The sequence below is a fragment of the Erithacus rubecula genome (genome assembly GCF_903797595.1).
Source record: "Erithacus rubecula genome assembly, chromosome: 27".
In the NCBI taxonomy this organism is placed as follows: Eukaryota; Metazoa; Chordata; class Aves; order Passeriformes; family Muscicapidae; genus Erithacus; species Erithacus rubecula.
Genome location: NC_136679.1, coordinates 2,014,684 through 2,041,690, shown reverse-complemented (window position 1 = coordinate 2,041,690; position 27,007 = coordinate 2,014,684). Strand labels below are relative to the sequence as shown.

Below are 27,007 nucleotides of genomic sequence, written 5' to 3'. Positions count from 1 at the left end.
TTCCAAGATCATTTCACATCTATAAGGCACAGTATTGGGTTTGTGTGGCAAGGTGTGGGTAGCAGGGGATATAGTGGGATTTCTGTGAGAAGCTTCCAGAAGCTTCCCCCGTGTCAGTGCCAGCCCAAGACAGAGCCAGCAGCGATGGTGGCACCAGAGTAACCAAGGGTGAACAAACCTGCAGCCAGAGAGAGGAGTGGGCTCATTTCTTCTTCTGCAATATGGAACCTTCTCCTAAAACACCTCTAGGTTGAATCCATCCTCCCTTTCTGGGGATAAGCTGATTTTGAGGTGGCAATTCACAGCAGGTCCCAGCAGCTCCTCGTGCTGCCTTTGCACAGTGCAGTGACTCTTCCATAGGAGCTGCAATGATGATATTGAATGCACAGCTGGAAATCCAAAAAGTTTGTTTCTGTTCAGGCTTTTCTCAGTTTCACAGGAGCTTGATTAGTAAAGATGGAAAAAGCAACTCACTGCCTTTCCCTATTGCACAGGCAGTGGAAAAAAGTACACAAGTATTTCTGACTCTGTTGGGTGGTGCAAGGTATTCTGTCATGGTTGCAAAACACCCTTCACTGTAATGAGTTCAGGGAATAATGATATTTTTTTCAGATCTAATCTTTGGCTCTTTTAATCAAACTAATTTTTTCATTGTATTATATAATTCAAGGATGTATTCTGAGAAATTACTATTTATATAGAATTATGAGAATACGCAAAGTAAAATATTTCTCTCAATTTCTTCTGAGTCCATTTAAAACCATTACAATAAAATTAGGAGCTCTTTGATAGGAAAGTATTTAATATCTTTCCTCTTCCACAATGTTACTTTTGTGGCTGTTTACACAGAGTTTTCTTCAAAAAGAAAAAAGACTGTGATCCACATGCTGCATGTTCAGAGAAAACTGAATGCCAGCATGACCTTGTTCAATACAGAGGGAAAAATTCAGAGACAAGTTTTCTTCTGTCACATATATGGGAATGAAGTTTAAAAAAATGCATTAAAGTATAGTTCCACAAAGCTGATGTAAATTTGTAATAAATCAATGAATGAAGAGTCTCCCTTGGAAGCTGTTTGTGTTACCAACCATGTCTGTGATCTCAGGTGGAAGACCAAAGCTGAGCCACTGAGTTTCAAAACATAAAAAAACTATGGACACAGACAATAAGTGGAGACTTCATTAGCTGCCGTTAGCAGCGAGATATTGCCAGATTAACAGAAACGGAGAGATATTACATTGTCCAACAAAGTATCCAACAAGGAGCCACCCACATAAAATTATAGTGCAGCTAGGTGTGAACCAACTGAGACATATTTGCACTGAATGGTAATGCCTTTTACTTACCTCAGACAAAATTCCTCTTAGCACATCATTTTTGGCATGAGCACTATGGCTGGCAAAGCCCATGGGAAGCTGGACTGCCTGGCAGGTGACACCCACCCGGGCAGGTATAAATAGCCAGCAGCAAGCACGGCCCGCAGCACTTTGATTTGCGGTATCTCGCCGAGCAGAGCTTTGCACCTGGGGCCGGAGAGCTGATCCCTTGCTCACCATGAGCTGCAGCATCAAGAGAACATCCAGCAGCTCGTACCGGAGCGGCGGAGCGGCTGGAGGCGCCTGTGGCGGCAGCGGCGGCCGCAGCTCCTCCGTGTCCTGCCGGCGCTACGCGTCCTCCGTGATCGGCGGCTACGGCGGGGCAGCGTGCGGGGGCTACGGCGGCGGCCTGAGCATGGGCGGCCTGCCCGGGGGCTTCGGCGGGGGCTTCGCGGGCAGCTGCGGCCCCGGCGGGGACCTGCTGCTCAGCGGCAATGAGAAGGTCACCATGCAGAACCTCAACGACCGCCTGGCCGCTTACCTGGAGAAGGTGCGAAGGCTGGAGGAGGAGAACGCTCAGCTCGAGCACCACATCCGCGAGTGGTACAGGAAACAAGCTCCCAGCGTTTCCAAGGACTACAGCTCCTACTACCAGACCATCGAGCAACTCCAGAATCAGGTACCATCCTCCCGCCACACCTGGCTCCATCTCCCGCATGCTCTCCTCTCCTGCAAGCCCTTCCTCCTTCCTCTTGGCTTCTTCTTCCCCCTCCCTCCGTCCCCAGCACTCGGCTCCACCGTGCTGGTGCTGCTGCAGGCACAAACGTGCAGAGCTGCACTCGCATCCCCTGGCTGAGCAAACCCTCAGAGCAGCCCAGGGGCACCAGGGCCCAGCCCGAGGCACGGCAGCTGCAGCAGCCACAGACTCGCTGGCTCACGCAATGGACATCCCACAGTGTGCAGGTGCCTCCAAACCAGCCCTGTGTGCTCTGCAGTGCTTCCCCCTGCTCCCACCCACACAGCTGCATGGAGAGCAAGGACAAAGCACCTGGATCTGAGCTCCCTTTGTCCCTTCACACTCCTACAGACACCAGGTGGAAGGACTGAGGTTTCCCCTCACAATCAGGTCACACATAGGAAAGAAACAGTGTAAACAGACACCATGAAGAAGTACATTATATGGAAAGGGCTGCAAGCACTCTTGGGGACACATGGGGCTATCCCTCACTTGAGAAAAGGAAGAGCATGTATTTGTCAGAATGGTCTGTGATAGCACAAGCTTCCCTGAAACGTAAATCTGGATCATTACCCTTCCATATGGCCCCTGTACTACTGCAAGAAATAATTTTAAGACACACAGTGACACCCTACCGAAGCTTAGAGCCTTCTTTCTGCTTGTCCTGGAAATCTAAACACAGAAAGACTCCTGTTCACCTTCCCCTTTTGCAGATTATTTCTGCCACTGTAGACAACAACAGAATGCTTCTGGACATCGATAACAGCAAGATGACTGCTGATGACTTCAGAATGAAGTGAGTACTCCCTGTGAACCTTGCATGGCTGTCAAAGCCCTCTCATCATGTAAGAACATAAGGGAGGACTGCTCTGGGGGTATTACTGAGTCATCCTGTTTTACTGGAATATTGATCTTAGAAGGATGTGTGCTATTGACTGTCAGCATCTCATTTCCCCATTTCTGTCTCTGTGTGTGTGACACAGGTATGAGAATGAGCTGGTCATCCGTCAGACCGTGGAGGCTGACATCAATGGCCTGAGAAATCTCATGGATGACCTGACTCTGGTTAGATCTTCACTGGAATCTGAGCTGGAGTCCTTGAAGGATGAGCTGATTGCTCTGAAGAGAAACCATGAGGAGGTATGATCCAGTGATAAATAGCACAGCCAAAGACATAATCCATCAGTTCTTCACAATTCCCACCATCACAGAGCACGTCAGTTTTACCTGATGCCATGGGATTGTCATTCCTTTGTACCATGGTGCTGCTTTTTCCCAGCCCACCAAATGACCTGTGTGTGTTCTTGTGTCTCTCTCTGGACTCCCTGCAGGAACTGAGGCAGATCCAGTCCCAGACTGGTGGTGATGTGAGCGTGGAGGTCAATGCTGCCCCTGGAGAAGACTTGACAAAGATCCTGAATGACCTGAGAGATGAATATGAGCAGATCATTGAGAAGAACCGCAGGGAGGTGGAGCAGTGGTATGAGGTCAAGGTATGGAGCAGTGCCAGAGTGGATCTGCTGTGGAGGGACAGCCCAGCCACCCTGTCCCAGGGCTGGCTGAAAGGGAGAGGCTCCCTGGAGATGTGAGTACTCACTCAGCCAATCTGCTCCCTGTGGCTCAGCAAGTGTCTCTGGGTTTGCCTCTGCAGATCCAAGAGGTCAATCAGCAGGTCACTTCCAGCAGCCAGGACATCCAGAGCAGCAGCCAGCAGCTCAGCGAGCTGAGGCGCGAGATGCAGAACCTGGAGATCGAGCTGCAGGCTCAGCTCAGCACGGTACGTGGGCAGCATCTGCAGCCCTTCCCTCCCTGGCACGGGCAGGGAGCTGTGGAACTCTGCTCCTCAACTCTCTCTTTGCCTTTTAGAAAAGCTCTCTGGAAAACTCCCTGGCAGAAACTGAGTCTCGCTACAGCTTCCTGCTCCAACAAATCCAGGCGCAGGTCAATTCTGTGGAGGAGGAGCTGGGCAGCATCCGCTGTGAGATGGAGGGTCAGAGCCAGGAGTACAAGATGCTGCTGGGTATAAAAACCCGCCTGGAGCAGGAGATCCAGCAGTACAGGGCACTGCTGCAGGAGGGGCAGCAGGATCTTGTGTATGTATTTCATATTACAGCAAGGGAGTACAAAGAAATCCTCATTTATTTATTTATCAATAGAGACTTTCTGTCCCTGAAGTTATATCAACATATCTTTCAACTGAATATTCAAAGTTAGTAGTTTCTGATGAATTCTCTATTTTTTTTACAGTGCCTCCCAAGGAGCTTTCCAAGGAGTTGGAAAATCCTCCCAGTCATATTCTGCTTCCTACTCTCATGCCCAGTGTGGGGACATGTCAGGTAAGTCGACACTTTGTCAGCATGTGATTATTAGTGGGTTACATCTGCCCCAGTGGCTGCAATGTATTTGGTCAGAAAAAGGTTTTGCAGTTTGGGTTGGGAAAAATTCTAAGGTCCATTAGCCTGGGAGTGAGAAACATCATTACACTGTTGCAGCAGAATCGGGAGTTAAAATACAGCAACTGTTGATCTTCCCTCTGCCTAAATACAAAATACTGTTTATAAACTTTATGGGATGGGAAATACTTTTTGCTTACTGGAATAATAAAAAATACAGTTCTGAGGAAGCACCGAGGCTGCTGCTGGGCATGGAGCCTCTGTGCCTCTGCTGCTGACACTGCCAGCTGTGAGAATTCCACTTGGCAGGAATGCTCAGACTTCCCCTCAAGGCAGTGATTTGCTCTGTGTTCTCAGGGCAGTCAAGAGTGTGCTAGAGCAGCAGGAGAGACCCTGGCACCATCCAGCTGAGATGCAGCAGTGAGAGATCTGAGAGTTTCTGCAGCACCAAGGGCTGGGAGGAGCAGCCTGGTCACCTGCCCAGCAGCTCTTCCCCTGCCCTCCAATGCTTGGCTTGCTCAACTTGTCTCTGGCAACTCATTCTGCATTAAAGGGCTCACACTCTGCTGGTAACTCTGCTCTAATAAACCTTTATGTCTGCAATGCAAATCACAACGTGTCTGAGAAAATAAATTTAACCAACCTCATGTGGGTATTTATCCAGATCATCCAACAAACGTGGGCTGTGCAGTTTTATGGGGTACTTGGTCCCAGGACAGTCCATTTTGCACCAGGAAAATGGACACAGTGCTGGGATAGATCCACTGGGTGAAAGCAATTATCAGAAATGTGACCATGGCTGTGTGAGGTGAGACAACAGCAAGCCTCTGCCTAGGGGAACTGCTGGGTGAGGCTGCAGAACTCTCTTCACAAGCAAGAGGTAGAAGGTTGAAAATAGAAATCTTGTTGGCAGTTCTTGACATAATTTTTCTCCTTCCTGAGACGTTAAAAATAATTTACCATTTTGTGTTTTAGTGGTCACTAAGGGACTGCTTCCTGGCCCCTTGCCTTGCCACTTGCACTAAAGAGAATGAATGATGTGAGTGAAAGGAGAAAGAAAATACAAATTATGGGAAACTATCAGCAGATTAGCTGTTAATTTACTAAACTGTACCCAGTGGGACTACTGTGAGTTATCTGAGTCCATTACTGTCATCACAGCCAGATTACTGTGGGAAGGAAGGTGTGACTCAGGAGAGGTTATTCCAGTATGAAGGGGCTTCCTCACAAGTATTTCTACACCTTTTGTTGCACAGAGAATGACACATTGCTGACTTCTGTTAGGAAAAACTGGCAGCAAGACAATGGATCTGTTTCTTTCAGTACTATGCACCAAAAACATTCCAATATTTTATGACAGAAATTTCAATTTAAATACTGATATAATACCAAGAACCCAATTTCTGTTAGTACACACAGCTGGCTGATACTCTGCCTTAAGAGAAATGAGAGACACATTCCTTTCACTGAAGGTATTTTCTATATTTTACTGCTTAAGAACATAAAATATGCAACATAGAGATCAGAGAGCAATACTAAATTAGGACAGCTCCTTCAGAGATATTTTACTTTCTGAAGATCACAGTGAAGCCCATTCTTAGTCTCTGATTATTGTGCACCACATACATTAAACCAGCCATGTATCAATGGTTGGTCCATTCCTTACTGATTAAACCTGGTTTCTAGTATTTCCCATTTAATTTCAGACTGAAGGACTGATCTGTTAGGCTAATGAAATTAAACACTTTCTCATCACAACCAACTTAGAAGAGTTTGGTTTTGTTTAGGTCTTCTCTCAGTAACCACACACCTTGGCTCTGCCAGCACAGCACCCTGGCTGCAGCCTGCAGTGAGTGTCCACAAAGAATTCACTTTCTACTCCTGTTGAAAAACTGACTTTTATCAGTCCAGCACCAGGAATTTGTCTGAATAAAAGCCTGTCTATGAGTAAAAAGTTCATTTCAGCTTCAACAGTATAGAAAGGGATGTAAAGCAAATGCAAACACGACTTTTTGTCTCCAAAGGCTGCCAGAACTCACTCAGGTCTCAGCTGTATTTACTGTAGCTGAGGCAGCTGAAGGAGATATCTCTTATGAGGCCAGATTACAGAACCTTAAACTACAGCTAATGTATATAACTAAAGAACTGAAAGGTTATTTTGCTTCCTTCTAATGTTCCAGAAGCACAGAGAAGCATCAGAATGATCAAAAATGATCAGTTATCTCCCAGAGCACTCCTGGGCACTCCAGAGCTGCAGTGTCTGTCCCCATTTCTGAGCCAGTTTGGGGGTGTGAGGTCTTGGTGGTGGCAATGAGGAGAGTCCTCAGGCGCCTCAGGATCAGCTCAGTGAGGAGTCCTGCTGACAATGCCCTCCACACATTCCTGCTGATCCACAGGGCACTAACCCCCACCTAGGGATGGGCCAAGGCCTGTCCTAGGGACAGCACACACCACAGGTGTGCCAAGGCACAGCAGGACCCACAGCCTCTGTCTGAGGCTGGCAGGAGCTCCAGAAACCTTGTGCTATTTCTGTGATCAGGTATCCTGACACCACTGCTGCTCCCAGTGCTCACTTCACTCATCCATGTTCTTAGAAAAATCCATACACTTGCTCAGTGCTCTGAAAAGATGTACAGAATATGGAGGAAAAAAGGCTTTGGCAGGGAGGAATTTAGAATTCAATTAGTTGCCATCATTGATAACATGAGCATATGAAAGCAGGTAGAGAGAAAGAGAACATGAAAGGATCCCTCTGCTGGAAGAGCTTAATTTCCCTTGGGGAGTCTCTAAATTTGTCCTTTTTCAGTGGTAGGAAGGACTATGACTAATGATTTAGATCAACCACAGAATTAAAATAGCTCACATTCAATAGGATTTTCTGTAGGTCTGTACATTTGCAAGTTTATGAGCTCACCCCATGGAGTGACATAAGAGAAAGATGAGCCCATAATGGGGGCTGTGTAAATCCTACAGCTCTGATTGCACTGAACAAATGCACAGGCTGAGCAGGACAATGGATGATGGATGAGGAATGTACAAATGGAGCTCCTGACTAAACTCTTGGGAGTAGCACTCTTCTTACCAAGACCACATTTGACTCATTTACTGGAGAATTAATTGCCAGTAATTGTATCTAGGATTGTCCTCTCCCTCTCCTGTGACTGAGGACAATCATCCAGTAATGGCATCACAGGCTCTGTGGAAACCACAGGCTGCTTTTGGTTCTTCTGCCAATTTGGAGTATCTGTTTGTGGCTCAGCATCCAACTTCACCAGTGAGTAAACAGCACTGGGAAAGAACTCCCAGCAGAACTCCTACTTCAAACAAACTTCTGACTTGCAGAGGTGCCTGGGGTGCACTATGAGCAAAAGGTCTGCCAGGGGAAGATGTGATTTCAAAGCTCTTACAGAGCCTTTGAATTGCTGAGGAGCCTCAACATCTTCTACAGCAGAATGTCTGACCTCCTTCTGCCATCACAAGGACTATGAAAGGCAACGGCTCCTGAACAGTTTTGGCTCTTCTGGCTTGTGAAGTAAATCAGCAGGTCCAAATTTACCACAACAGCCAGCTCAGGGCAAGAGCCATGTACACAGGAGAGTGCCAGAAATGCACATGGAGACAAAGAAATAGCCCCAAGTTCCAGAACAGAAAGTCTAGAGATTGAATATTTGGGATGCAGCTATGGCAGAAAGGTTGGTTAGATCACTTATTCAAAAAAGAAGAGAGGAATAGAAAGAGAAAAGGCATCTGGTGATAGTATGAAATTACAGCATTGGGAAATGTCAGAAATTGTTGGGTCAGGTATTGTGATGCAACGATGCCGAGAAGGAGATATAAAATCAACACCTCTGGCACTGATGCCAATGAGCAATAAACATCTCATAGGGGAGAATAAAAGTGCATTTCAACAATCTAATGAGGAAAATATGACTAAGGAATCACACCCTGTGAGAAAATAATTTTTATTTTTTTAATAATGATGACTCAGTCTCAATAACATATGCAAAACACCTGGTTCTGACGTGTGGATAATTAGAGAGCTACCAATAAAACAACAATCATAATTATGCAGATCAAAGGATTACATTATCTGTGATATGGGGGTGGTGGTGTGTCAAGAAAGAGGGTGAATGGTTTTTCATGATTCTTCAGTCAGCCATAACACACATTAGTAGCTTTTATGGATCTCATAATCATTATGGCTAAGAAAAAAAATCCTGCTTGAGCCACAACTGCAGGGTGTGTGTTAGTAACAGTATAAATGCAGAAACCAATAACAAAATGAATGGGTAAATTATAACTTTCAAGTAGAGATGGATTCCCATCAAAGTTCAACCCTCACATAATGAGGCCTATTGTCTTTCAGGCTTAAAATTCACATTTTTCCAAAAGTTATTTAAAGGCAAAATTTCCTTTCTAAAGAAGGGCTTATCACAATCTGCCCCCTTACAGAAATGGTGCAGTTGTTCAGCACCAAGGGACAAAAGACTGAAGGTAAGGGGGATCTAGAGGGTCATCACACCCACATCTGTCATATAAAGATAAAATCCCCAACATCAATTGCCCAAGATCAGACTCTCTCTTCCATCCACAGCTCTTGCAAGGAAACTCTTCAAGACCCTTCTGTCTCCCACAGTTAAAATTTGCCTTTAGTTTCCAGCCCAAACACACTCAAATCCAGGCTGTGCCCTTTCCTACATGGACAGCAGGATTGTTCTGTATTTCAAACAGCCCTGCTACCTCCTTCCTCAAGAGCCACCTGATAACAATCTCAACCTCCACCTGGCCAAGCCAAATCCTTGCTTTCCCAGGACGCAGCCAACGCAGACATATAGATACATATTTCAGATTAAGATAACCTCTGAGTGATTAGAAATTTGCACAGAAATGTTTAACACTCACAAATTTAAAATGGCATCATCGCATGCTCATGAGACAGGAAGATTTCCTGGAAGTGATACCACCAGAGTTTGGTGAGAACAGAAATAACATTACTGCTGTTAGGCTCATTCTACTGTGATTTACCACTAAATACTCTGACAGCGCCCACACTGAGCTTTCTTTTCTAGGGAAAAAAAATTCTAAACCTAAATTCTAGATTCTGACCTAAACCCAAAATTCTTAGAGATTCTATTTCCAGAAGTGGCAGTTCCACAGGCTAATTTGAATCAGCCTCATGCAGAGGGTGCCTGAGTTCATACTTCTCCAAATCTGAAACTAAAGCAGAGCGATTAGGTGGTGCTTTCACCACCTGTTTTCAGGACAGAAGAAAATTACTCCAAAGAACAAAGAACAACTATTAAAATGAGTCTCACTCGCTAAGTAGCCAGCAACAAACTATCTCCAACAAAATCTAACTCACAGCCACCCACCCGAAAATTATAGTGCAGGCTTGGTGTGAATCAGCATGCAAACACACGACCTGGGGGGAGGGCTGTCCCAAGCCCCAAAAGAAATTCCCCTTAGCACATCACTTTCGGCATGAGCACTATGGCTGGCAAAGCCCATGGGAAGCTGGACTGCCTGGCAGGTGACACCCACCCGGGCAGGTATAAATAGCCAGCAGCAAGCACGGCCCGCAGCACTTTGATTTGCGGTATCTCGCCGAGCAGAGCTTTGCACCTGGGGCCGGAGAGCTGATCCCTTGTTCACCATGAGCTGCAGCATCAAGAGAACATCCAGCAGCTCGTACCGGAGCGGCGGAGCGGCTGGAGGCGCCTGTGGCGGCAGCGGCGGCCGCAGCTCCTCCGTGTCCTGCCGGCGCTACGCGTCCTCCGTGATCGGCGGCTACGGCGGGGCAGCGTGCGGGGGCTACGGCGGCGGCCTGAGCATGGGCGGCCTGCCCGGGGGCTTCGGCGGGGGCTTCGCGGGCAGCTGCGGCCCCGGCGGGGACCTGCTGCTCAGCGGCAATGAGAAGGTCACCATGCAGAACCTCAACGACCGCCTGGCCGCTTACCTGGAGAAGGTGCGAAGGCTGGAGGAGGAGAACGCTCAGCTCGAGCACCACATCCGCGAGTGGTACAGGAAACAAGCTCCCAGCGTTTCCAAGGACTACAGCTCCTACTACCAGACCATCGAGCAACTCCAGAATCAGGTACCATCCTCCCGCCACACCTGGCTCCATCTCCCGCATGCTCTCCTCTCCTGCAAGCCCTTCCTCCTTCCTCTTGGCTTCTTCTTCCCCCTCCCTCCGTCCCCAGCACTCGGCTCCACCGTGCTGGTGCTGCTGCAGGCACAAACGTGCAGAGCTGCACTCGCATCCCCTGGCTGAGCAAACCCTCAGAGCAGCCCAGGGGCACCAGGGCCCAGCCCGAGGCACGGCAGCTGCAGCAGCCACAGACTCGCTGGCTCACGCAATGGACATCCCACAGTGTGCAGGTGCCTCCAAACCAGCCCTGTGTGCTCTGCAGTGCTTCCCCCTGCTCCCACCCACACAGCTGCATGGAGAGCAAGGACAAAGCACCTGGATCTGAGCTCCCTTTGTCCCTTCACACTCCTACAGACACCAGTGGAAGGACTGAGGTCTTCCCTTACAATCAACATTTTTCATAATGGGATCACTTACAGCATCAGGGGCAAAGCCCACAGTGCCTCCTACACCCAGAGTGCAGTACCCCATGGGCATTGACCATTTCCCAACATATATTTTCTTCTGTTCTTTCCCCCATGATTATACTCTTTCATCAAAATATTTGGAAAGCCAAAATCTTGCACATACCAGTCCCTTTGGCATGGCAATTCAGGAACTTTCTGTGGCCCCTGAACTACTCCATGAAACAATTCCAAGACCAGCAGTAACACTCTACCAAACCTTTGTGTAGTCTTTCTGCTTGTCCTGGAAACCCAGACAATGAAAGACTCCTGTGCACCTTCCTTCTTCCCCTTTTGCAGATTATATCTGCCACTGTGGACAACAACAGAATGATTCTGGACATTGATAACAGCAAGATGACTGCTGATGACTTCAGAATGAAGTGAGTACTCCCTGTGAACCTTGCCTCTTTTGCCTCACAAATTTTATGAGACTCATGAATGTAGGTGTATGAAGCCATGTCTAAAGAGGAATGATCAAACCTACACACTGTAATGAAATGAATGTGCAATGCTTTCCTCTGTACAGGTATGAGAATGAGCTGGTCATCCGTCAGACCGTGGAGGCTGACATCAATGGCCTGAGAAACATCCTGGATGGTCTCACTACCACTCGGTCCTCACTGGAATCTGAGCTGGAGTCCTTGAAGGATGAGCTGATTGCTCTGAAGAGAAACCATGAGGAGGTATGATCCAATGATAAATAGCACAGCCAAAGACATAATCCATCAGTTCTTCACAGTTCCCACCATCACAGAGCAAGTCAGTTTTGCCTGATGCCATGGGATTGTCATTTCTTTGTACCATGGTGCTGCTTTTTCCCAGCCCACCAAATGACCTGTGTGTGCTCTTGTGTCTCTCTCTGGACTCCCTGCAGGAACTGAGGCAGATCCAGTCCCAGACTGGTGGTGATGTGAGCGTGGAGGTCAATGCTGCCCCTGGAGAAGACTTGACAAAGATCCTGAATGACCTGAGAGATGAATATGAGCAGATCATTGAGAAGAACCGCAGGGAGGTGGAGCAGTGGTATGAGGTCAAGGTATGGAGCAGTGCCAGAGTGGATCTGCTGTGGAGGGACAGCCCAGCCACCCTGTCCCAGGGCTGGCTGAAAGGGAGAGGCTCCCTGGAGATGTGAGTACTCACTCAGCCAATCTGCTCCCTGTGGCTCAGCAAGTGTCTCTGGGTTTGCCTCTGCAGATCCAAGAGGTCAATCAGCAGGTCACTTCCAGCAGCCAGGACATCCAGAGCAGCAGCCAGCAGCTCAGCGAGCTGAGGCGCGAGATGCAGAACCTGGAGATCGAGCTGCAGGCTCAGCTCAGCACGGTACGTGGGCAGCATCTGCAGCCCTTCCCTCCCTGGCACGGGCAGGGAGCTGTGGAACTCTGCTCCTCAACTCTCTCTTTGCCTTTTAGAAAAGCTCTCTGGAAAACTCCCTGGCAGAAACTGAGTCTCGCTATGGCCGCATGCTCCAACAAATCCAGGCTCAGATCAACTCTGTGGAGGAGGAGCTGGGCAGCATCCGCTGTGAGATGGAGGGTCAGAGCCAGGAGTACAAGATGCTGCTGGGCATCAAGATGCGCCTGGAGCAGGAGATCCAGCAGTACAGGGCACTGCTGCAGGAGGGGCAGCAGGATCTTGTGTATGTTCTCTGTTTGCAAATAATGGCACAAATTTTATCCCAAGCTTTTTTTCTCTTGGCGTTCATGGAAGACAGAGCAGGATATTTTACTTGTCTGTAGCTGAAATCTAAATTCAGCAACTTGTTTTTCAAGGCATCTGCACTGAAATGTGTCTATCAAAAACTTCCTAAGCACATCAAACACCAAGGGAAACACAGAGCAGATTGTTACTATCAGGTTTTGAGTTAATCAGTTCCTCTTGACCTGCTTGTGCAGAGTGAATTCCATGAGAGGAATCACTGTGCCAAACCAAACTGTAATGAAGTTCCTTCTGTCAGCAGACAAACAAGCACAGCTGCACTGTGAGAGTACAAAAATTATTCTGCAACACTCTCTTGCTGTCTTTTACAATTTTCTAATAAAATACAGCTGAAGGGAATGAAATGAAAAAACATATATAAAAGTATATTTGCAAGATCCCAGAAAAGCTGAGCTGTTACATGCACTGCACATGATGTCAGCATGTATTTATTGTTCCCTTCATTAAAACTTCTTTCCTTTTACAGATCATCTCAAGGAGCTCTCCAAGGAGGAGGAACATCCTCCCACTCTTACTCTTCCAGTTCCTACTGTCATGGTCAATCTAGTGACAAGGCAGGTAAGAAACATCTTCCAAAGAGCATGCAAAGTTACAGCTTCCACATTTTGTGTTTCATCCCTTTCCCTGTTAATACCAGCCTCGTGCTATGGCTTTCACATCTGCAATTGCAGCAGGGATTAAACTATTCAATTTCAAAGCTCTTAATTTCAAAGTGGTTTGGCTCCAATTCCAGAGGCAGGTTAAGCTCCTTTCCCATGCTTTTGCTAACAAATGGATATTTAAATAGTGGCTAGGTCTGAAATGTCAGTGCTGCAAAGAGACTCTTGCTTTCCCAATCAGAGCAATGGTTTCTTCTTTCTTTCCACAGGGCAGTCAAGAGTGTGTTAACTCAGCTCCATCGTGTTGGGTTCCCTGATGCAGTTCCCAGTGCAGCCTGGCCCCCAGCATGGTACTGCACCCACACACACTGTGACCTGCCCCTGCACACACTGCTCTCCAAGTGCTACTCATGAAATCAAAATTAATGATTACTAGGCTTTTCATAAAACTATCTATTCCTCCCTCTTCATGCTGTCCATCACTGTGATCACTGTGCTTACACACAGTGCACTTGGTTCTCTACTGAACAATAATCCCTCGAATAAAACTTTACCTTTCTGCAATGCAAAGAAAACTCTGTGTCCAGCAGTCTGTTTGGTATATTAATATTCTGTTTACATTTAGGTGTAACAAGATAGTTACACAAAGAAATTAAGGTTGCATGAATTTTGTAATATGGCTCCAAAGAAATATGTGAATCCTAAATCATATGATGACTGGATAAAATCCTGGAGATAACCACATCCATGGTTATTAAACTCAAGGGTGACACCTATGGGGAAGAGAAAGGGGTGGGGGAATGCCTTTTTCACAGCATATGTTGCAAGTCGTTGATTTCCCAATTCAGCAGCTGAAGTGAAAAATCAGGATTAAGTAACCCCAAAATTTCATTAAAATTTTGTCAAATCAAAACAACTTTCCTTAGAGGTGCTGAACAAGAAATCAATCCTATCCAGGCAGCCTTTTCCCAGATTCTGGGTGAGAGCTCTGCCTAATCTTGTACAATTAGAGCAAAGAGTTAGATCAGGAAACGAGTGAGGAGTATGAAAGTTCTACTAACCCAACATTCAGTTGTTGGGATTATTCCTCCTGCCATGCTGGAAAATCTGAACTCATGTCTTTTAACTGGAAGTTCCACATGGAGGAGTGTGTTCCCTTATTCCACAGGGTCATTCCCAGCTCCGTGGTGTGTGGAACTCTGGGTGGAGAACGATTCAGGTTTTGTTACTAAACCTGCCCCACTTCGTGCACCACACTCAGCTCATTTGGGCTCAACAGAGGAAGAAAACGGGTGAAATATCTCAGTCATTTCAAAGTTATAAATCTGCATTGCAGTGTTTGGTTTGCAGGCCTGAGGAAGCTGCTGAACAGGGTCAGCCACATAGCAGGGGAGTGACTGCACTGTCCCAGACCCTGGGTGGGTCTCAGAGGCTTCATTGTTCCCTGAACGCCTCCTAAACCACCGACATTTCTTATCTTGTCACTTCGGTGTGCAAAGAGAGTCAGGACAGGTAAAACATCGTTTTGGATAACAAGGTATTATTTTAAAATGCATCAAAACTGTTCCATGTTACAAACCAAGCTGAATTCTCAGCACAGCGGGGAAGGGATGAGTCAGAGAAACTATTTCCATGGGAAACAAAGGTTTGTAAAGTCAAAGCAAATCTGCCTCTCCTTAGAGTCACAACAGGATTCTTCTGCTCTGTGCAAGTAACATAAACTCCCTTATTTCCCCTATCAACCAACGCTGAGTATCCCAAAACCCCTCAGCACCAGCCAGCTCTAATGGACTTTGGGATCAAATACTTTCTTTAGGCACAATTTAACCAGGAAGAATGTCTGTAATCCCAGAAAGGTGCCATTTGTGCTCTAGGCTGTCTATTGGGATCATTCCCGAGTCCCCTTCTTCCCTTCTGCTCTTTTTTAGGTGGGACACATCTGCAGTCCCGGAATGCTGTGGTGGAGCCTCATCCTGCTCCAGTGACATGTCCCACAGCTCAGTACAAGGGACAGGATTTATCTCTGGGTGACAGACTATTTATTTACCGAGATTTATCTGTGGTCCGTCCATTCGGGTTGGCTCCCCGGTATCCTCTGACGGCAATTAAGGAAATAACAAGTAGAATTTGTTATCAAACTGCTCCAAACACTCTCAAAATTAAATTAATTAATTAATCAGGCCTGGGATACGGTTTGTAGAAGGAAAGAACCGATTAATTAATACGAAAATCGGCACTTTTTTGTTTTCATTTCTTGGATTCGATGGCTGTGCTTAGCAGCGGGGCCTGCAGGGGGCGCTCGGTGCTGCTCCCGCTTCCCAAATTCCCGCGGTTATGGCTCAGTTCTGGAAATGAATCACCCCCAGACGGATAATACAACATTTTCAGGAGGTTTGATGAAGATAAGGAGGATTCTGGCACAGCTGCAGCGTTCAGAGCTGCAGCAAGGGCAGCTGTCAGCTATGGACAGGCACAGCAGCCACTGCTACTCCTGCTGCTGTTTGCACTGTCCTGCCCGGCTCTGGCACTCCTGGCTACAAGGAAATGGAACCACGCAGGTGGCAAGGCAGATTTCCCTCTTGGCCCACCACCAAGGCAAGGGATGAGAAAAGAAACTGTGACTCATTGAGCCTGTAACAAAGAGAGAGGAGAGAGAAGAGAGGAGAGAGGAGAGAGGAGAGGAGAGGAGAGGAGAGGAGAGGAGAGGAGAGGATGAGGAGAGGAGAGGAGAGGAGAGGAGAGGAGAGGAGAGGAGAGGAGAGGAGAGGAGAGGAGAGGAGAGGAGAGGAGAGGAGAGGAGAGGAGAGGAGAGAGAGGAGAGGAGAGGAGAGGAGAGGAGAGGAGAGGAGAGGAGAGGAGAGGAGAGGAGAGGAGAGGAGAGGAGAGGAGAGGAGAGGAGAGGAGAGGAGAGGAGAGGAGAGGAGAGGAGAGGAGAGGAGAGGAGAGGAGAGGAGAGGAAGCTGCTCCTGTGATATTTCTGACATTTACCAGCCCACCATAACCATGAAAATTGCAGCAGCCACGTTAAGTGTGAGAATTCATGCAGGACACTCCTTTCTCTCTGTAACAATTTCTGTTAGGTTTCACATCATATATGACACTTTGGAGTGCTAATCCCAACAAACATCGAGATTTCTTTAAGTGCTTCCACACTGTGTCTGCCTTATCCCTGGAAGTGCTCACAGCCTGGCAGGAGGGGCTCAGATCACGCTGTTCTAGTGGAAGGTGTCCCTGCCTGTGGCAGAGGGTGAGAGCTCTGAGATCCCCTCCCCCAGAGCATTCCATGACTGCACGATAAAGGACAAGTGACAGCGAACACGTAGTCTCAGGCACACTGGGGCTGACTCTCAGAGCAGTTTTGGTAGTGCCTCAAGAGAGGTTTCTGCTCGCTGCAATTACTGCTAATGGCAGAGTGTGGGCTCCGCCAAGCCTGGCTCCAGGGAACACCTTTCCTGGCACACACCTGTGCTCCCAGCCCTGGCAACCTGCACGGGCTGCCATCAAAGGCACCCACAGCCTCACTAATCAACCTTTTCTGACAGCATTCCCAATCTTAGCTCAGTTCTTTCCCACAATCAGATGTCAGGCTATTGAAAATCACAGCTCTACCCAAAAGTTCCTATAAGGGTTTGTATAAGCCTCACAGTGCTCACACACACACACAGAAGATTTTTAGCCAATTCCAACAACTCCTTTCTGTTGAAAATGCTGTTAGAAATCATGTCACCAGATTTTATCAGTTATTAAAGCTGAATCCATTAGGAAGCATGAAAAGGCACTCAGAAAGCACTTCAGTCACTTGCTTTGCTGGTGGTGAGCTGCCCAAAAGACAGCTGGCACAAACCTCAGTTTTTGATCAAAGGAAGATTTAAAGCTGAATATGGATGTCAGAATCTGGTGGCAAACCATGGCTCTTAGTTAAGGTAACAGTCAGGACTGCCTGGGAAGGGACTTGCCTGGTACACACAAACAGGGGAAACACAGTCCTTTATGAAAGTGGCACAAACTGTCCAACAGAGTGAGAAATCCCCTTTTGTTCCCTCAGAGTTGTGTGACCAGCCAGGGCAGCCAGAACCAGGGCTCCAAAGGGGTTTCCATGGGCTGAGAGTTGCCATGAGAACCATGTGTTAAAAACACCTCCCTGGCAGCAGCTCCACAAACCAGAGGCTGCAGGGCTTGCCCTGATAAAGCAACAGTTGGATTTCCTCACTGAGCCCAACCAGATACCTTCAGGCTCTGAGAAAAACTGAGTATGAAACCACTGGTAAGATCAGGAAAGCCCAAATGTAAGGATTCATCAGGAGGGTACTAAGAGAGCTCCTTGTGTTCTAATTAGATCCAGAACTAATGTTTGAACTAATGTTTAAGGCTTGCACAGTCAAATCTCTGCCCTTACTGGAAGCTGTGACTTACGCCTATGGTCAGAATATATTCTTACAAAATTAACAAGAGAAATAATAATCTACAAGTCTATAAATACAAGTATATGCATGTAAATATATATGAACACATAGATACAAATAATAGACAGGAACAGAATAAAACAGCTCAGCTCTGTGCTATGAGCCCCATCTACTCTGTGTCCCTCCCAAATGTAGGATTTCTTTGTTGGGCAGGAATTTTCCATGTGGTGTATGGGAAGATCCCTGTGGATAGCCCCAGGGCTCCTCCCTCAGCAGAATCATGGCAAGTGTCCAACAGCCACCTCTCCCCCAGCCTGGGACAGGTTCAGTCCCTTGGGCTTTGGCACAGGTGCCTGGGCTGCCTTTGCTGCTGCCTGCAGAAACCTGACTTTTGGAACACATCCTCCTGACAGTTGGCTGCTTGACTCTCAAATAATAGTTTCCAGCCCAATCATACCTTGCTGAGATTTACCAGCCAGATAACAGGCTAAAGGAAGTGTGAAAGTACATCCAGTGAGTCGATTTGCACTCCCTAGAGCTTGGTGCCCCAACTGAGCCCTCCTTCCCACACAATCTTTAATCACAAGATAAGAAAATCTGGTTTCTTTTCCTGTCTCAGGTACTTTACTCTCTGATTTGCTTTATCATTAAAGTTCTGGAATGGAGGAGTCAGGAGTTTAAAGCTAGTTATGTTTCTAGGGAAACAGGGACAATAGTGAAGCATTTCCACACCACAGCCAGTTTCAAGGATTTGTGAAATATTTACACTGCTCCCAGTCAAGTATTTGAGCTCTTCAGGAGGTTCTTTTATGTATTTTCCTCATACCAATCTGTTCAAATGTCCTATAAACTGCAATCATTGAAATTAAATTCTGTCCCTCAATAGCATTGCAGCAGCTTGGGCAGGAATCATTCCAGTTCAGCTCAGATCATTGATCCATCATTTCTGTCCTGCCATGAACAAACCAGAGCCCTGGACAGAAATGTCTTGTCCTGTGTCTTATTCTCACAATTTCTGATAACACAGAACCTTTACACAACCTTATTTCTTACCTCTTTCAGTTCAGAAACTATGCATTCCCTTCACCACAATCCTTCTACTTTGCAAAAATAGTAATTTTGAGCAAGTTCCAGTGTTGCTCTGCTCTTCCCAGCCCTCTTCTCCAGCCACTCACAGCTGTGTGTGAATATGCTGGGACCTGTCTCTTCAGCACAGCTACATTCTTGTCTCACAATCTGTTGGCACATTCAGTGAATATATGGAACTGCCAGGTTTGTGAGGATTTAAAAAAATAAAAGATTAATGATGGGTTGTAAAAGCCAGACAGCCAGGAAAGGTATCTTGGGCAAACCATAACTGCAGTTACCTTGCTATCAGCAGCAGATCAGAGCTTGCTGTCACTGGTTCTTCCCACAAGGAAGTTAAAAAGAAAAAATAGAAAATTTTGTGCTTGAATTAAAAAGCTGCAAATATTTCATGCCTCTGATCTTCAAAAGGGGAGAAAAACATCCCAAGTTATAATTTTAAGAGGGCCTGTGACATGATTGGTTGGGAGGGTGGACAAAGTTCATAAGAGCAAGAGAATGGAGAATAAAAATGTGCACATGAAAAAGCAGCATATTTTCATTGATGGAAGCAAAGGCAGAAAGGAAGAATTACCAGAAGGGACGAACAGTTAAAAATTGAAAAGGTAAATCCAGAATAATAAATTAGCTTTGCTCATTCATCCACAGATGCAACCATGGAACTGCAGGCACTAACCAAGTTTGGTTAAAATGTTCAGCAAGTTCATTAAAGTGTAATTGCATTAGCTACCCCTGGAAGCAAATTCAGTAGGATGTGAAAAGACAGAAGGATATACCAGTGCCCTCAAGGGCAAGAAAAAAAGGCTTCACAGGACAATGAATAAAGCTACCCTGAAACAATATGAATAATTTTATAAAGCAGCAATGACTGGCAAGGCAGAGAAGATAAAGGTAAAGCAGAACCAGGTCTCAGCCAGGAGCTTGGGTGTGACTGGATGACTTTGCTTGAAAAAATGTGTCTCCCTTCCCCTCTGATAAGATAAGGGAAATTCCCTGTGCTGACCATTCCTTATTGGGGAAAAGCTGACCCTACCATAAATTATAGTACTGGGAGAAAAAGAAACCTACATTGAATGCTAACAGCACCTTCTGCAGCTTGCCACACTGAAGGCTTTTCCAAGCATTTTAGCACACATTCTCACTATAAGGGAGTCCCTACAAAAACAAACATGCAACCATTAAGGTAGAACAAATGAAAAGTTACAATATTTAGAAATAAGTCTTAGCAAAAATGTTTGAGGGAATGATTTGGTACTAGAGGCTTATTTGTATTTGGTGTTATAAATCAGATTAATCCATTGACTGTGTGTCCCAAGCCTTTCTTCTCCTGACACTTTCAGCTGTACTTCCAAAGTGCCACTAAGAATTGCAGCCCATTCTTTGGGAGATTCTTCCCTGTAAGCTCATGCAAACCTGACCTGGCTGCAGTACCTGATCAATATTCTCACAGAGATTGCTGGTGATTGCTGCTTTTACTCCAGATATTGCAGGGGGCATCCAGAAGCCTTCTGGATCCAAATTTTCATGAGCTGGATCATAAAATATCATGCAGCATCACAGCTGCACTTTTTATTTTGCAAAACCCAGAGGTACACTGTGTTGAGGTTCTGATATGGGAGCCCAGGGAATGCTGCACGAGTACCTGGAGGGAGACATTCATATCTCCTTGCACCAGGAGACAGACCTCAAAAAGAACACACTGCTATTTATTCTCCTTTCAGCTTCTTGCTTTTCTGTTCAGTGAAGAAAAGCACATGCACTGATGCTCTTTATGATCTAAGTAAGGACTTTAATAAAAAAATAACTGTTCTCCAGTGTCTGTCTCTCAGTCAGCTCCTGACACACTGTTCCAGCTGCTCACAGCCCTTGGAGCAGTTACTGGCTGGGCAGGTTTGTCCCACCCAGGGCTGAGCAGGACATGCAGGTCTCCAGAAGGAACTGGTGTGTCTCTGGCAGCAGGAGTGTCTGTGAGGAAAGGCTGCAGTGTTCCAGTGCAGGATGGAGAGCTGTGGAAGGTGTGTACAGAGAGGAAGGAGCTCTGCTGTGGTGTCCCCAAGCATGGCACATATCCTGTGTATATCCAGTGATATATTTCACACCTGAGTCACTGCAGAATTCCTCCTCTGATACGGCCTCCTCATTACCTGCTGATACAGGTGCCTTGGCCAGCCTCCCATTTGCTGTTTGCTGTTTCCCTCCCTGCATTTGCCCCACAGTTTGACACCTCTGTACACAGGGGGTGCAGCTCATTGTGTAGCCTGAAACACCTGGAGCATTTTTCATGGGTGTAGAAAGGCCTGGCTGTTCCCAAGAGCTGCAAGTGCTGCCAGGCCAGAAGTTCCTCTTTCTCCAAAACACTTCAGATGAGTTCCACAGAATTTGGGGGGAATGAGAACAAAAGAGAATGGAAGGAAAGCTCTGAGTATCTCCTTGTGTATTAGGGATGCTCAGGGAAGAGTTCACAGTAAGAAAAGCTTTTGAAAATCCATCTTGGATAATAGAGGACCTGAAAATTTTAGAAATAACATTTTCGTGACTCTCAAAGACCAGAAGACTAAGTAATTATGTTTCTTCTCTTTGCTTCTCTCTTTCAGTAACAATCAAAGGACTCAGTGTGTAATCAGACACTTGTTTCTCCTCACTCCCCAGGTACTCAGGGATGTCACTGCTTCTCTCTGCTACAGATACAGTCACGGCAGCTTCAGAAAGATTTTTGTGTCTGTAGAAAACCAGACTCTCAGACACAGCACTTTCTCTGTTAGCTCAAATGGAACTGAGAGTAAAGACAGAATGAGTGAAAACTTCCTTTCTGAAAGAAGAACTTCTCAAGGGGAATGCCGAGGGGTGGGAACGTGAATGTCCACACACACTGTTCAGCACTGGGGCTCGTCCAAGCCCTGTTATCAGGCTGAATCACTGTTAAAACAAGGCTTTGTGTGACTCCGCTCTGGCCGCGGCGGTGGCCGCAGTGGGTGCGCTCCTAAGCCCTTTGTTCCCATGTAGGTAAACTCTAACCAGGTTTAGGAAAATTCCCCTCGGTCGGGAGGCGCCTCCTCCAAATCCCACCTTTAGCTTCCAGCGGCCCGGGGGAGGGGATCGCGCCCCGAGCGTGGAATACCGGGAAGGAATCGGCCCACGGCGAACCACTGACCAATAGGGGAACCGGCGTGTTGGCAGGAGGCTCAGGGCTGATAAATTCCATGGGTCTCAGATAACACATTCTGGAGACAACTCCCATTGTCACCGGCATAAAAGCGGTGCGGTGGGGAGCGGGACACTCTCCTACCTTGGGATCAGGAGCCGCTGAGGTGCAGCTTAGCTCAGGTCGCTGCTCTTCCTCCCCATGGCCAGTTACAGCTTCAGGCAAACCAGCTCCTCGGTGGGGGGGCCCGGCGCCTCCTCCCTCCGCTACAGCGGCAGCTTCAGGGCCCCCAGCATCCACGGCGGCTCTGGGGGCAGAGGAGTGTCCGTGTCCTCTGCCAGGTTCGTCTCCTCCGGCCTGGGAAGCGGCCTGGGGGGGGGCTATGGTGGAGGCAGCTTCAGCAGCAGCTTCGGCTATGGGGGTGGCCTGGGCGGCGATGGGCTCCTCTCGGGAAATGAAAAGGCCACCATGCAAAGCCTGAACGATCGCCTGGCCTCCTACCTGGAGAAAGTGCGTGCGCTGGAAGAGGCAAACTCTGACCTTGAAACCAAAATCCGAAACTGGTACCAAAAACAAGGGCCGAGCCCAGCTCGGGACTACAGTGCTTATTTCAAGACTATTGAGGACCTTCGGGACAAGGTAGGTGTTGATATTTATCAAAAGTCATCTTAGATTTTCACTTACAGAGGAGGCATGAAAACCCAAAAAGTTGCTTAGGGAGCCCTTAGAAAGCACTGCAGGTCATGGGAAGGAAAGGGAGGTGAGATGTGAATACAAGGGGGGATAAAGTCAACATCAGTATGGAATTATCTACTCTTTTGAATGCTAGCCAAGAGCAGGTACAAACCAGGCAGTGGGAGATGCCTGAGTGCTGAAGTCTGATAATTTAACAAAGCCTATGTTTATACACACACATATGACCAGTTAATGTATGTATGACCATATATAAACTGATATGTAATGAGTAATGAGAGGCAAGGAGTGTCAGCAACCTGCCTGTCTCTGCAGCCCCTCACCTGCCAGAGAGCTTGAAAACCCTCAGAGGCCCAGGCACAGTGCTTTAACCATGAAAATAAAAATGGGTTTAGAGCAATTTCTTTTTCATATTTCCCATACTTAACCTTGGAATTAAGTGAAGGGAAACATTTGGCGAAGGAAAAAAGGAAGCAGCAGACATGAAGTAATCAATCCCATATATAAATGCAGGATTTGCCCCAGGAGCCTTTGGGTACCTGATAACAGATTGCTGAGGTGATACACACCCTGCATAACACAGGGAGTAGCTGATTAACTATGTAAATAAATGAAAGAAAACTTGAGGTTTAGTTTTCTGAGTTCAGCCTGGAGTTCATGACCGCTCCCACGCAGGTTGCTTCTCCTTGCTGCAACCCATCCACATTTGTTCCTGATTTAAAATCTGAACTCTGCTGATGGCAGAACTGGCAATGGGATTTCCTCCTATTAGTATTCTTTTCCCTCCTTTCTTTTGCTCCCATTAGTTACGGGTAAGAAACCATACAAGTGGTTTGGGGATGATCTTTGGAGTTTTAGAAGTGGCAAGCATAGAAGATATGCTTTCCAGGTAAAACTGAACAGATTCCTTCTAAATAAAATTTCCTTCAGAGGCTTTAATGATGCATTAAAAGAATCAATAAACACTATCCTGAGTATTCTAGGAAATAAAGAAGATGGTCTCTCAAAGTCCTCTCCCTCTCAGCCAGCATGTAGTTTTGTCTCATTGTGGAACTTCTACCTAAAGCCACTTCACACACCAGACATGAGAATGTGTCCAAAACAGAATCCTGGCAGAACTACATGATAAATCTGTGTGACTGTTGTTGTAGATCACTGAGCCTTCCCTACACCTGTATTTGCTGTAGCTACAGACTAAATAGACTCTTTACTCTTATCTGCACAGCAGGGAAGCTGATAACAGTTATTTCAGCCTCAGTAATGAGCTCTCATTGTTTGCAGATCCTTGATGCCACCATTGATAACGCCAGGATTGTGCTGCAGATTGACAATGCCAGGCTGGCTGCTGACGACTTCAAAACCAAGTGAGTAATTTCTAAAAGGGAATTCACAAAATTCACAGATCTCATGAGTAGGCAAAAATCCTTGTTGAGCCAAAGGGCAGTGAAACAGGAATGGGATGCCCCTAAAGCCCCTATATAAATATTGGTTTGATCCTGTGCATGGAGTCAAACCCTTCATGTCTTTGCTAAGAGCACCATCTGCACACTGACAATTTTGCATAATGTGAAATATGTGAAGAAAGGTTTAATGCTTGATGACATTTGCTACACCATAAATCCTACAAACATAGATACATTCATCCTGTGTTTCTTGTGATTAATCAGTGAACCTGAATGGGTTTGTTTTGCCTTTTGAAGGTTTGAGACTGAGCAAGGTCTGCGCATGAGCGTGGAGTCCGACATCAACGGGCTGCGCCGGGTCCTGGACGAGCTGACCCTGTCCAGAGCCGACCTGGAGCTGCAGATTGAAGGATTGAAGGAGGAACTGGCCTACCTAAAGAAAAACCATGAGGAGGTAAACCCCAAGAAACATGTTTGAGTTTGAAAGTGGCACTAGAAAAACAGCTTGTGGAGATGTGGAGTCCCTCAGGATTGCCCTGGGCTCTCCAACAGTGAGGGAAATATTTCTGTGTAGACTGGGATCCCTCCTGCCAGTACCTCAGGAGGGTCAGTCAGCCTTAGCCCTTGAGGAAAGGACAGAAGGTTCATAATGTTTTCAGTTTACAATTGTACCTCTTTTGTCTTCTCTGCCACTCCCCACAGGAGCTGAGTGCCCTGAGAGGGCAAGTAGCCGGTCAAGTGAGCGTTGAACTGGACTCTGCCCCAGGCATTGACCTGGCCAAGATCCTGGCAGATATGAGGGAGCAGTATGAAAACATGGCTGAGAAGAACAGGAAGGATGCTGAGGCCTGGTTCCACAGCAAGGTAAAACCCCTCCATATTGTACAAACACTAACAAAAAAATCCATGAAAGAAACAACTATTAAAACACACAGAAAAATGCTATGGCAGCCCCAGATCCCCCACATTTCTCACACAGTGTTTCCCCTGTCTCAGACTGAAGAGCTGAACCGCGAGGTGGCTGTTAACACCGAACAGCTGCAGAGCAGCAAGTCCGAGGTCACTGACCTGCGCCGCACCCTGCAGGGGCTGGAGATCGAGCTGCAGTCCCAGCTCAGCATGGTAGGTCACAGTCTGCCCCACTGGAAAGGACCCGTGTTCAGAGTCCTGCACTGGCAGCAATGTCTCCTGCGTGTGTTTCCCCGGCAGAAAGCGGCGCTGGAAGGCACCTTGGCCGACACGGAAGCGCGATACGGGGCACAGCTGGCGCAGATCCAGGCGCTGGTTGGCAGCATCGAGGCACAGCTGGCTGAGCTCCGAGCTGACATGGAGCGCCAGAACACCGAGTACAAGATCCTCATGGATATCAAAACTCGGCTGGAGCAAGAGATCGCTACGTACCGGCAGCTCCTGGAAGGCCAGGAGTCCCAGTAAGAATCTTTTGTTTGGCCTCTCCTAAAACTGGCAATGTCATGGTGCTAATTTGCTGCAGTACCTTGTAAACACAATTAAATACGCCTGGAGTTCTACAGTTATGATCAAACTAATTTTTTTGGACCGTGGTGGAGCTAGAAATGTTACAGTTGCCATTTACATGAAGTGAGACCTCAAAGAGTTTCTGAAGAGGAAGGGGAACTGACAAGCAGCACAGTAGATTAATTGCAACTAACAGTTGAAGTGATCAGCTCCATCAAAGTCAGGAAAAGTGCAGTTAATAATTTTTACAGAATATGAAATCTAATTCCAAATTCCCATAAACTCCCTGTTACCAGGCAGAGAACCTTTACCCAACAGGAGCCAGTGTGGGATGAAATAAATACTGGGTAGAGAAGTGAAGGCAATCACTGAGTGACACAGCTCTATCTCATCTCATACTGCCTCAAGGAGGGAAAAAATGAGACAGAGGTTGAAAGGTTTTGGTTTCCTCTGTTATTTCTTTTCCAATGCAGTTTAAAAATACATTTCCTACAACAATTCCCTATCCTACTCTGAGAAGCAGAGCAGAGATGGGCATCTCTTCCCTGGCTGCACACAGTGTACCTGATTGATAGAGAATTTGCTGTCACCCATCCTCGTTTCAGCATCAGCATTTGATGTATTAACTCTCCTTTCATTTTTTCTCTCTGTTCCACAGGATGTTTGGCTCTCTTTCGGGAATTGCTGGTAAGAATCCTTTCTCTTTCAGGAGAAGTTTTATTTTCTAAAATGCACATAACTGCTACTTGTGTCTGTTCTAGAGACCAGGGTCTGCATAATTTGTCACAGAAAAAAAAAAATACAAATAATGTCTCTGGTTAGAATGGAAAAAAAATCAGCAATTAAAAGATATCAGATATCAGAAAAACATCTCAGACTCTGCTAGAGTAAATGCTAAGTAAAGCACAAAACACTTAATCATTTCCCTAGATGAAAGGACATGGGAATTGAAGCTTGGCCAGCTCAGGGGAATTGCAGGAACATGCCAGTAAAACCTGCCTTGAGCTGTTAGAGGTCAGCGGTGCCATAAAAGGGATGAGTCAAATCCAGGTGGTGGAGAGGAAAAGTTCTGAGAGAAGGGAATGAGAGATGAGGCCCAAGCCAAGTTCAGTGCCCATCCCAGAGTGGCCTGTGTGAGCTGGGTTAAATACCTGCTGTTCTTTCTCCCCATGTTACTGCAGATAAAAGAGACAAGCACTGAAGGTCCTTCAGAGGTCAACTGCAAGCTGAGAAAAAGCAGACAACACATGTAGATTGAGATGGAGAAATCACTCTGCACTGCTGGAAATGAATGTTGAAGCACAGAAGGTTCTTGGCCACACAAAGTATAGGCAGATTCATTCATTTAGTGATGATTAAGATGCAAATGGGGTCAGCTTTGCAATTATTTCTAGGTTTTTGCATGTACTGAATTGCTGTATCTACTCAAATAAAGATGATATTCTTGCAA

General features: G+C 46.7%; 2 protein-coding genes across 2 annotated transcripts; both read left to right on the top strand.

The window, feature by feature from the left end:
• Window positions 1-1,554: 1,554 nt before the first annotated feature.
• LOC306813043 (keratin, type I cytoskeletal 16-like) lies at window positions 1,555-5,069 on the top strand (the record flags this gene model as incomplete). Its single annotated transcript, XM_079328059.1, has 8 exons — window positions 1,555-1,995; window positions 2,766-2,848; window positions 3,036-3,192; window positions 3,384-3,545; window positions 3,704-3,829; window positions 3,919-4,145; window positions 4,300-4,388; window positions 4,803-5,069. The coding sequence occupies 8 exons, from the start codon at window positions 1,555-1,557 to the stop codon at window positions 4,820-4,822; spliced, it is 1,305 nt and encodes a 434-aa protein (XP_079184185.1). The 3' UTR covers window positions 4,823-5,069.
• Window positions 5,070-10,083: 5,014 nt separating this feature from the next.
• LOC306812900 (uncharacterized protein) lies at window positions 10,084-27,007 on the top strand. The gene is made up of 15 exons (XM_079327820.1): window positions 10,084-10,539; window positions 11,337-11,419; window positions 11,566-11,722; window positions 11,914-12,075; window positions 12,234-12,359; window positions 12,449-12,675; window positions 13,222-13,309; window positions 22,163-22,624; window positions 23,960-24,042; window positions 24,379-24,535; window positions 24,784-24,945; window positions 25,078-25,203; window positions 25,291-25,511; window positions 26,216-26,244; window positions 26,739-27,007. The coding sequence occupies exons 1-15, from the start codon at window positions 10,099-10,101 to the stop codon at window positions 26,756-26,758; spliced, it is 2,544 nt and encodes an 847-aa protein (XP_079183946.1). The 5' UTR covers window positions 10,084-10,098; the 3' UTR covers window positions 26,759-27,007.

Excerpts from the sequence above, each read along its gene's own strand:
- LOC306812900 (XM_079327820.1), top strand. The coding sequence starts at position 10,099 with ATGAGCTGCAGCATCAAGAGAACATCCAGCAGCTCGTACCGGAGCGGC. Across the intron at positions 25,204-25,290 it reads TGCAGTCCCAGCTCAGCATG|AAAGCGGCGCTGGAAGGCAC; the intron begins GTAGGTCACAGT and ends TTTCCCCGGCAG. Across the intron at positions 26,245-26,738 it reads CTCTCTTTCGGGAATTGCTG|ATAAAAGAGACAAGCACTGA; the intron begins GTAAGAATCCTT and ends ATGTTACTGCAG.